The sequence below is a fragment of the Buceros rhinoceros genome, unplaced genomic scaffold, assembly GCF_000710305.1.
Source record: "Buceros rhinoceros silvestris isolate BGI_N320 unplaced genomic scaffold, ASM71030v1 scaffold11161, whole genome shotgun sequence".
Taxonomy (NCBI): domain Eukaryota; kingdom Metazoa; phylum Chordata; class Aves; order Bucerotiformes; family Bucerotidae; genus Buceros; species Buceros rhinoceros.
Window position 1 is genome coordinate 68,582 of NW_010396020.1, and position 11,634 is coordinate 80,215.

The 11,634-nt window shown below is 39.2% G+C and overlaps 2 protein-coding genes across 2 annotated transcripts in view; one reads left to right on the forward strand and one right to left on the reverse strand.

The window, feature by feature from the left end:
* Nucleotides 1-11,634, reverse strand: part of RB1 (retinoblastoma 1) — a gene marked incomplete at its 5' end in the record, with an annotated part of 62,253 nt that overhangs the window by 27,990 nt on the left and 22,629 nt on the right. The gene's annotated exons all lie outside the window — the stretch shown is intronic.
* Nucleotides 3,865-4,942, forward strand: LPAR6 (lysophosphatidic acid receptor 6). Its single transcript, XM_010145757.1, has one exon. The coding sequence runs from the start codon at nucleotides 3,865-3,867 to the stop codon at nucleotides 4,885-4,887; it is 1,023 nt and encodes a 340-aa protein (XP_010144059.1). The 3' UTR covers nucleotides 4,888-4,942.

An 11,634-nucleotide genomic window follows, 5' to 3' on the forward strand; every position in this document is an offset into this window, starting at 1 on the left:
AATTAGCCAGCTTTACGGCATCAAGGGGCAGGAGGAAGCAGCAGCTGTTGGCGGCACTGTCCTACAGCCGCTCTACTAGCACACTGCTAGGGTTATAAGGACTTTTCCTTCTGGCCCCCCCGTTGAACACTGGAATAGGTTTGCCACACAAACCAAGATCGCTCCAAGGTGTAGAGAGTCCTAGATACCTAAACTCAGGTATCTAAATTCATATAAGCAAAGTTAAGTGGCAACCCACTGAAGGAGCATAAGAAATCTGTTCTCTGCTGAAGGGAGAGATGATTTCAAGTATCTCATCAGCTCTTAGCTTTAAGGAGACCATGCTGACTCTGCCTTCGATGCCTCTTCAAAAGCCACAGGAAGCCTGTTGATGGAAATACAGTCTTTGCTCATCTAACACTAAGAACAAATGACAGGTCCTTAACTCGTTCTCATCTCTGATGCAGAAAGGCAGATAGACTTATATTTGCATCTCCCTGCAGTGGCAGCATCATTTCCTTCAGAGAAGAAAAAAAAACCTCAGCATAATGCACCCTCCCTGCAGCTGCTTCCTGCTGCCTACTCCACCTCCCCATCCCAAAGGAAAACGTGCCTGTGGAGAAGGAGCATAAGCAAGGTCATTACCATGTCATTCTTCCTCTATAATAACTGATAAACATATTCTTATTTTTTAAAGCACTGGGCCTTACTGAAGGCTTTTCCAAATCTGACAGAACAGAAATATGATCACTTGAAACATGATCCAACAAAAGGAAAGCACACAATGAAGTCTCCTCCCTGCTCACACTGGAGCCCGTCCAGAAGAGAGGCTGCCCTTGACTACTGCATCTTGCGGTACGCCACTGCAGGTTCTTCAGCTCAGAAAAGCTTACACAAATTAAGAGTGCTTGATAACAATCAGCCACGTTTAATTTTAGAAAACAAGTATGCAATTCATCTTTGCCGTGCGCATTTTTACACTAAAACAAGTCAGACTGCCCGCCCAGTCTTGTACCTGCTCACTGAAACATGACATGAAGTAAAAATCTGTCATCTTGGCATTTTCAGATCATCTTCTGGAGGTGGAGAAACCCTGCAGCTGAATGCTATTTCTGGAAGCATACAAATATCGCTTAGTTCTTCAATTAGCGTAAGGTGCACGTACTGTTCTCCACCAAAAGGTGCAGGGACAAGACTAAGTTCCAAAGACAGCAAAAGCATATACATCCAAGCCCTAAAATACAGCTCTGAGTGGTGCCCATGTTCCTAACGGAAGTAATAAACCACAGCAAGGCAAGAGCTCTGACACACAAACTGAAGGCTAAGGATGCACCTTCACGATTGTTCTAAACCACATTTACCATGGTAACACAAACAGTGCCCCTCGTCAGACATCCGCACCCTGTCTCTGTGCACCCACACTTCTGCCCAAACAGAAGAGTGAAGTACTAATGGATAAGAGAGACATACTCATTTCCGCTAGCTTCTCTCTCCAAACGTGAATTACTGCTTGAGGTTTTGACATGTACTGTCAAATTTCTGTACTTCAGGGATTTTCATTCCAGTAACTGAGCCTGCCCCACACAGTTTTCCTGTGCAAACAAAGCTGGAGCAGGAAAACCAAGCTCAGAGCTCCCACTGCCTGATGACAAACTCACAGACTTTTGCAGAAAAACTCAACCCTTCACCGCACAAGGCTTCCAGGAACAGAAACAAAATTAAATCACGTGTGATGACTGCTTTTGTGAGGAAAGCCAGGTAAGGCAACTTTATGCTAAGATACAAGTTAAGTTGGACGCACAAGAGACTCTGCAAAACTCACATTTTCATTTCTTGCTGACTTAGAAGTGGAAAATGCACTACTGTTCACAGTTAAGTACGAATTTCAAAAACAGTGGAAAAGGTTTCTTGTGGTTATAGCCTACTGAGGTGAAATTGCTTGATTTCACCTCAAAATGAAGGTGAAAGAGTTTCACAGAAGAAACTTACCAAGAAAAACTTGAAATAGGCACAACACCTTTTTGCATGGTTCTGAATTTTGTCTGACATGCCTTACGCGTTAAGAAACTATGCCAAAACCCTGCAAACTGCTGTGAAGCAAACTAGAAAGGTTTTGCCCAGAGCCTTGCTTAGATACAACTGATTAAAATCTAGTTCAAAAGAACCATGCCACCCAGCCACATATGAAGAGACTTGCTATTCTAAGTCTTAGAAATAGACTGGGTTTGATGTCAGAAATGAGTCTATCCAAGCTGTTGTTAAATAAATGCGTCTGTCTAAACAGAGATTTATCTTATACCGACCCTAAAGGCAATATGAGCTGCTTTTTTAATATATTCACTTAATTTCATTAGCAACAAGTTTTCGTTTCATTAATCAGTGACTAATGGAAGTATTTTGTGCATGTGCAATAACTGGCCCCCTTTAGATTATCAGAAACAACGGCATAGTGCAGGATTTCTTTTAGTATATTAATTCTGTGCTTAAATATTGAAGGAAACGCTTTCTGTACCACAAAATAAAAAAAAAATTGAAGCTTTTTTTTTGTAAGTCATCTTTCTGATTAGAAATAGAGCTTGGGATATGCTTTCTAATATGGAACAAGTTCAAAATGTCTCCTCCCACTGCAAAACATCTCAGTCCTGAGAATACCCAAGCGCAACCCACAGGTTCATAATCTTTATGCCTCTCCCTTTCAGTAATTATTTGGTGAAATTATTTAATTACCTATCAATGTTACTGTGTCCCTCCTGAGGTTTGTAGTGGTGTATTGAAGGAATCAACATAGAACTACTCAGCTGATTTGTGGTGATTAAGGTGTTATCTATCAGAAGCAAAGATATCTATCAAAAATTGTAACGTTAGTTCAATCCTACATAATGTATAAAATCCTACAAGTACTACTACTTCCAAAGATAAACAGGGATTTTAATGTGCAAGAGTTACTTAGACACTGAAAAGTCTCCTCATAACTGCAGAAAAAGGTTTTGCTATGAAGCTTTTGGACTCCAGCAATGTTGACAAAGGATCTTTCAGGGAGTACGGAAAGAGTTAACAGGAGGCTGCAGCCACAGCAATCCGCCAGAGACCATTTGCAGCCTGCAAGGTACCATCCCAGAAGACACATTATCAGATTAGGGGAAGGCAAACAAACTGAATTGAAACCATTCTCCAGCGAGCCCAACCTCTTCTTCCTGTGATGTCACGCTACAAATTGCTGCTGCTCTTTGCTCTGCTCTCCAGAAGGAGCTGGGCTGGCGAGAGGCTGCTGGGGCGCAGGGCAGTGCTGGGCAGGAACAAACACGCTCTGGAATCCTGCCGCTGCCCTGGCAAGCAGCTGCTTCCCGCCCCGTGGGGCGAATGAGCTAGTGAGAGCACTTGGAGGAGCCGAAAATCTCGTTTCACAGAAAGCACACTAAGGGAGAAATGCAAGAGCCGGCACTTTGCGTTGGCATCCAGGAAATCATTTTCCAAAGCATATATTCCCAGTAAATTTGGATGGACGAGACCTCGCCATCGTGATCTGCAGCCAAGAACAAGGCAGAAAGTTCTGCAACGGCTTCATCAAATCGATGGGGAAGATGGAACTAAGCAAGCTCTGGGATGACCTCATCTCCACAAATGACATGGTTTTTGACTTTCGAAGACTGGCTATGTGATTACAAACAGCACTTGGAAGAGAAGAGTGACCTCCTGGTGATTACTGCTGGAGATGCACTCCCCTGCCACAGAGCTTGTGTCCCTCCTCTGAAGCTTTGCAGTGCAACAAACTTTCCTAACAGACAGTTCAAATACATCTGCAAGTTCTTCTGGAATTTAAAAAAAGTTGCAGTAAAACCACCAGAGAAACCTCCAAGCCACGAGGATTTTAAATATACCATTATAATGGTAAGCTCTAATTGTTCCACCGAGGACTCTTTTAAATATACTTTATACGGGTGTATCTTTAGTATGGTGTTTGTTCTTGGCCTCATAGCAAACTGTGTTGCCATCTACATTTTTACTTGTACTTTGAAAGTGCGAAACGAGACTACAACTTACATGCTTAATTTAGCAATATCGGATTTGCTTTTTGTGTTTACATTACCCTTCAGGATTTATTACTTTATAGCGAGAAACTGGCCATTTGGCGACATCCTTTGCAAGATTTCTGTCACCCTCTTTTATACGAATATGTATGGGAGCATTTTATTCCTGACTTGCATAAGTGTAGATCGCTTTTTAGCTATAGTACACCCCTTTCGATCTAAGACTCTCCGAACCAAAAGGAATGCAAAAATTGTCTGTGCTGCAGTATGGATAACCGTGTTAGCAGGCAGCACACCAGCCAGCTTTTTCCAGTCTACAAACCGCCGTAATAATACTGAACAAAGAACGTGCTTTGAAAACTTTTCAGAGGACACGTGGAAAACCTACCTATCCCGGATTGTTATCTTCATCGAAATAGTTGGGTTTTTTATTCCACTCATCTTGAATGTGACCTGCTCTACTATGGTCTTGCGGACTTTGAATAAACCACTTACATTAAGTCGGAATAAATTAAGCAAGAAAAAGGTACTCAAAATGATTTTTGTCCATTTGGTGATATTCTGCTTCTGCTTTGTGCCTTATAATGTTACCTTAATACTTTACTCCCTTATGAGGACACAGACCTGGATTAACTGTTCAGTGGTAACTGCAGTCAGGACTATGTACCCCGTCACTTTGTGCATTGCTGTTTCAAACTGCTGTTTTGACCCTATAGTCTATTATTTTACATCAGACACAATTCAAAATTCGATAAAAAAGAACCGGACCACTAGACTACGAGACATCACATTCTCCGAAACGCCAGTTTCAGGAAACTTCATTCACCACAGCCTTCAAAGCATAAAAATGAAAATATTTGACAGTGACTCTACGATATAAACTGTATGAAAAAACTAGTGGGACTAAACTGGAATTAGAAGCCTACACATTTCTTCAGCTGAGGAAATATATTCTGATATGTGAATGTTCCACTTCCCTCACATCAGAAAATTTTCTAAGACTGTAAAAGTGTTAAGCATAATAGCACATAAAAAAAGTATTTTAAGAATTTATGTCAAACCTCTGTTCTGACAGGTTGTATGTTGGAAACAAACTTTTGGTTTCAGATCAGGTTAACCGAAGTCCAAAGACTGTCTGTCAAGTCAAAGTCAAACACAGATTAAACTGGGGTTTTTAAGTTAAAACAATTGCTCATTTTTAACAATTATATCAGTTTCCACGTTACTGAGGACAGGGGTGAAATTATCTAGTTTACACTGCAGGATCCAGTTGCTGAGGAAAACAGCACCGTATTGATACTATCACTGCAGCTACTGTGGCTGCTCAGCAGTTTCCTCGTCTCTCTGTTACTCCTCCCTCCTGGCTTTTTCCCTGCACTTTCCTTCACAGGAAGCTTCAATCAATAGGCTGTAAGAACTTCATTTATCCCAGGTTTATCTGATAAAATATATGCTCTATGGCAGGCCTCGCACCCATAAAGCAATTAAATCTTCTGGTAGTTTAGGGCATCTGGAAACAACTCAGACAAACTGGTTTTTCTTCTCAGATGTCTGTGTAATTATAACAAAATAACTTCTGATGACTTAAGTTAGCGCTTTAGGTACAGTACCAGTTTATTAAATTTTTGTGAGGAGTTCTTCAACTCTACACGATTTTTGAGCAAAATAACAACCTCCAAATAAGGTAATTCGATCTCAGAGTAATAGGTTTTTTTAGAAACACATGGCCTTTGCTAACTAGAAATAAGCACATGCAACAATTCAAATATTTCTTTGAGGAAACTATTTGGTGTCCCTTAAAAAATTCAAGACAGTAATTTTAGAGTGAAACTTCCTCTCAATCTTTGTGTCCTAGAAATATTAACATGAGCATTTAAAATTTCAAATGCTGTTTTCTTGCAAACTTTATAATGTATAAAAATAAATTACTTGGGGCTATGTGCTCGCAAAATTAGTCAAGACCCCTTGAAAAGTCACAGCCATGTATGTAAAAGGAGAAATCTACGAATATTGCTGTTACAAACAGGAATATATAGACAAGTGCTTTAAAATGTCCTGCTCTGTATGTTTCCCAGCTATTAGAACATTGTGTACGTTTTCCTCAAAACTAATTTAACATTGATGTAAAATTAAATAAATATTTTTAAAGTAAATCTTGGTTTTTCCTTCCCAGAAACAATGGAGACAAGAGTTAGAACTGAGTTTAAATAAATTTGCACTTTAGATTTAGGGCAGTCAGTTGCAATATAGACTGAGACATTTTTACTTCAAGGTAGTATATGGAAGAGCAAATCAATGTTGGAGAAAATGCATACTGAGCTGTCAGAGTATATGATATCTGACTGAGTTTACTTCCCCTTGTGAAGCTTTTGCTTAACTGTTATAAATCAACTGTACATTGCTGACGACTACTGGAAAACTGAGTTACTCAAAGAAAGAAATGCCAATTGAATTTCAAATTTACCAGAATTTTAAATCTTTATCCACACCACTTCTGAAATTAAAATTCAAATAGCATGAGCTTAAGCTACAAAGACAGCATAGATATAGATGTCTACATAATATCTGAAAACAGGCAGTTATCTCAGTTGGGAACCCTGAACTCTTCTGATTCATAACCAATTTTAGAAACGTGCACAAAACCCCCAGCACAAGTAGGAATTCTGTATGTTTTCCAAGTATCTCTGACAAATTCAAAGTCACTGATGAATCCAAAGTTCAAAAGCCATATACACATCTCTAATATCTCAATGCATCTCTGTCTAAAGAGCCTGTTTAATATTAGACTCCCTGCAAAGACTTTAAGACCTTAATGTCACTGCTGGGCCATGTTTCTAGGCTACTGCTCTCCCCGAGGCTTGGCAAAGCTGTTACTCAGTTGAACAGTAACTTGTTCAGCAACACCTCTGCATTACAGCAGTGAGCACCCCAGGGCCTCACCCTGGTAAAGAGAAGCTACTCTCTCTGAGATTACAAAACTGCAGAAAAAAAAATTATAATCACCAACTTAAAAGCAGAACAAACAGAAAAAGTCACATGTATGGGTACTCCACTTCAGACCAGACTTTCCTTGGCGTATTCAGCTCAAAGAGTCTGGGGAAGCACAAAGAGTAGCTCACTCTGCCTTGCACTCACTCTCCAGGACAGTAGCTTCTGCTTTTTGCAATAGTGTACTGCAACAAAGTACAGTGGCTTTCCGACCAATTGACAACATCATATCTCAAAACTGAGGAAGATTTCTATTTTTTATTATTAAGCATACTACACTCCCTGCACAAGGGGCTAAAAGCAGAACAAAACAACACAACCAAAACCAAACAAAAAACCCCAAAGAACACAGTAAAAAGCAACATCTGTGATTTAGAGAATCTGACCATTTCTTGAGAAATTCCTGATCTGTCTAATTCAGAAGAGGGGGAGTGAACCTGTACCTCCCACAACAAGCTGATATAAAAAGTCAAGCTACCAGCTATTCAGGACTGGATGAGGTTTTCTCCACCTTTTCTGGATCTGCAACAAGATTATCCTGGAGAGCAATGTCTTCATCGGTACATTCCTGAACAGCTGCATCCCTTCCCTCTGCTTCCGCCTTTGATACCAACTCCTTTGTCTCTCTAGTAAGAGCTTATGCCAAAATTAAAATCTAGATGAGGAGCTGTGTTCCTATGACCATGCCTACACACCTCAAACAGAAAAGGCTTATATTGTCAGAGCTCCTGAGCATCTGAATGAGGCGCATCCAGTACTTCCTAAAAGGACATGTTTTTTACTCATATGCCTATGCAGGGAGGGCAGTTTTAGGATCAAATCTTACAAATTTGTTCTTTGTAGTCTGGTTTCCTCACCTACAGAGTGCAGATACTGCACACTTACCATAAAAATAAAAGCAGACAAAAATTGATTCCAAGCATTTTTTTTCTCTAAACCAAGGCAGGCAGCCATTGGTACTTAGATAATTAACCAGCAGTTTCAAAAGACAAGAAAAAGAAAATTCCTATCAACACCTCTGATTTACCTCAACATACCATTACTTCAAAAGCAAATAATTTTCCAGTTTATACTTAAGTTCAGGTTGAAATTTTATTTTCTGGCTTTCTCAGGAACAGAATGCAAGTTCAAAATTTGTTTCACTCACCATACATGTCTTTGTCATTTAAAGAAATACCAAATCAAATACCTCTTTGTATTTTTCATGTAAAAGTGCTTAAAAAAATCCCACAGATTATGATTCATGCAAGTAAGAAATGCTTAACTGGAATCAACCTCCCAGCTTTTACTTAAAAAAGCAATCTCAGTCACAGAAATGCAAAGAGCTCCTGAGATCAGGCAGAAGATATGAACAGCTGGATCAGACCCCAAACATTCAGATAATCTACAATCCTGGCCTCAAAGGTGGCCCATGCTGGATGCCTGGGGAAGAAGATAACAGCAAGAGAGGCGTACAAGGCTCTCTCTCTTCCAAGTGACGTCCCACTTCACCAGTCACATCTTGGGACCTTCTGGGTCAAATGTGTTGGTGTGTTCGGCAACACCAGGAATTTTTTCTTCTGTGAGCTTGTCCTGTCTCCCTCTGAACTCACGTAAACTTTTAAACATTCACAGTGTTCTGCCGTGAAAAGTTCATGTTGTATGTGTGTGTGGAGGATGAACAAAACTAAAAAACAGCCCAAACCTCCTTTTGTTTCAAATCCACTAGTTTCATTACTGCCTCACTTCTTTTGGAAGAGGCAAGGAGCACGTGACTGCCATTCAGCCCCTTTTTGTTAGTCCTGACTATATAGTCTTCTGTCATTTCTTGATGATACTTGAACACAAATTATTTCAAATTATTTCCATTTGCAATTTGACCCAGCATCATTGTCAAAGGTGAGATTTTCAGAATTACATAAAGAACTCAGCTAAAATGACAGTGAACCCAGTGAGGTTCACTTTGAGACTGATAATTCTGAAAATCACACTTGAGCATAGTATCCTCTAGCATTATTTATTCTTCTAAGTTATTTTCTAGGAGTTTTATCAATGAAAAGCAATTTGTTCATACTTTTCCAGCAGTAAATGTAATACTATAAAGTTCTTGGCACCCAGGCAGACCTGTAAATCCTGACAAGTTCCCTTTTTTGCTAGACTATTATCATTTATACTTCGGGGTTACTCGCATTCAAGCATGATTGACAAAATAAAACAGGATAAATTTCAAAATCTAAAGTAAAATGCAAAGCAAAATGATTCTAAATCTGTAAGTGGTAAATGCCTGGATTACATTTGTTACCCAATTATCAGAGTGCCAGAAAAAAAATGTATAAGCACAACTGACAATCACTGAATTAGCATGTTTCAGAATGTACTCAATAGAGCTCATTTAAGATTAATGCAAATTCAAAAAGCCACGCTTGCACAGTCTAATACTTCTGCAAGAAGCTGGATGGAGAAGTTTGCTCTCATCTTCTCATTCTGCTTTGACATTAAAGCTTTTCACATTTACCATCACCACGCCCATCCAGTTCCTCTTATGCAACTATGTAAAACAAGGCCAGTTTTTCCCATAAGACACCTGAATTTACCACAAAGTTAAACAAAAGAACTCTTCACACATCACCCGGCCTTCTGTAAAACCTACCATTTTGTTGGAAAGCTACAAGTTCCAGAACTCATAATTTAGATTTAAAATTATTTTTTCTATTTAGCAAGCAATCTGTCCACTCTAGTTATAACAAAACTAAAAGCTGCCCTACACTAAGAGGAGGTACATTTTCTACAGTTTAAACATGAGAATCAAATCACAAGCCATGACAAATGAAGGCCTCTAACAAGACATTCCTCTCTTTTTATGAAAAGATAAGAGAATACTTTTCTTCACACATAGCTTTAAGGTTTGCCCTCACTGCACCTTTTTTAAACAGGGAGCTGCTGCCTTAAAGAAAAAATTCTTAAATAATGATAGAAACAGGAGGCACCCAAAATTCATGTTGTTATCTTGGGAATAATATTTACTCTATCTCACATGAAAACAATTGTGGCTGTTCTAACTCTTCCGCTCTTCAGATGAATTCTGCAAAGACTGCTGCTTTATGAAAGGAAGCCAATTGTACATTAGTTTCAAGTCTTCACACTTCTGTAAAATTATGCAACATTAGATCCACTTATTTTTGGAAGTTTGTCCTGGTAAGCACTTTCTAAAAGCAACTATTAAAGTAATAAAATCTGATGACACTACTGGCCACTGAGGAGTGATACCGGATTAGAAAAAATTCACTGTTCATCACGGCATCAAGAACAACACTCAACTAAAGTTGGAAGCCTCTATAACAAAACTTTGATGCTTCTGTGAAGTAATTAAAATAAGTACTCACAGCATTTTAGATATGAAGATTTCTTCTTAATGAATAAATTTGTTAAGTATATACCAAAACATGGGGAAAAAATGAGAATGGTGAAGCAAGTACCAAAATATCTGCCTTTTCAGCCCTAACAAAAGTATCTTTCATTAATGAAACCAAATTCAAAAACTCTAAAGTCTACTTGTTTAGCTATTTAACGCTTCCTATGTGTGAAAGAAGCTTTACAACTTTGCCATATATACTGCATGCTTATATTGTTTCACACACTCCTGTAAGTAAAAAAAAAAAAAACCCCAAAAAATAAACAAACAACCCAGCAGCTATTTACTTCTGTCCAGATAAGATCTACAAGTTCCTCTGAGCTGCTGGAAGGTGCAACAGGCACAGATAGCACATTGCACGCACACAGGCTCTGTTCTGGGCAGGCTAACTCCCCAAGGGAAGGACAGGGTTATAACAGTTCAGGTACTTACGCAAGCAAAGTTCAGACTAGGTACAGTCTAACTGGGTAAGGCTGAAGTCTTTGCTTAGGGCTCAGAACACCATGCACACAGGTCCAGACGTTAGTGGAACACCACTCAGCTATGCCACCAGCACTCAGCAGCCTGCGCCTAACCCATTCTGATAGGCAAACCCAAGCAGTTAGCTTTTTGGAGGACAGTGAACACTATGCCTACTCAACAGTTGGAAACAGGGGGGGTCCTCATCTTTTTGTTACTGGAAAGTTACTTTAAGACATACACTCAGTGATACAAACATAAACCTGAAATACCATACATTTATACAGCATAAAAGCAGGCAAAAAAAGCACTTATTTGGTCTACAAAACAAAACCCATGCATTTATGCGTACAATGACTTGAAGAATATGCAGTGAGCAGAGAGGCAAAAAGCCCACTTTCAATGGCATATAATTTGGCAATTTGAGTTTGACAAGATATTGTTATTCCCTTAAGAGCTTGAAAATTGAGCATATAGCTGGAAAACAATCTTCACATTAGAATGTTTGTTTGGCACCTACTTTGCTTTCTAACAGAAGCTAATTCTATCTTCCATAAAAAAGTAAGCTATGGAACGGCTCAAATAACACAGCAATATATGGGTAGAAAGTGCAATAAAAGCTTATGACAGTTATTCAGGATGTGGCTCGGATAAAATAAGCAAGAACAAAAAAAACCCCCGAACAAAACAGAACTTCATTCTACCCATTTCACCTACTTTGTTTCACTACAAAAATTTACAAAAGTAGTCAGAGAGCGTAATCCCATCCAAGGAAGAAGCAGCAGGCAT

What these genes read in the sequence shown, in the direction of transcription:
- LPAR6 (XM_010145757.1), top strand. Translation starts at nt 3,865, where the DNA reads ATGGTAAGCTCTAATTGTTCCACCGAGGACTCTTTTAAATATACTTTA.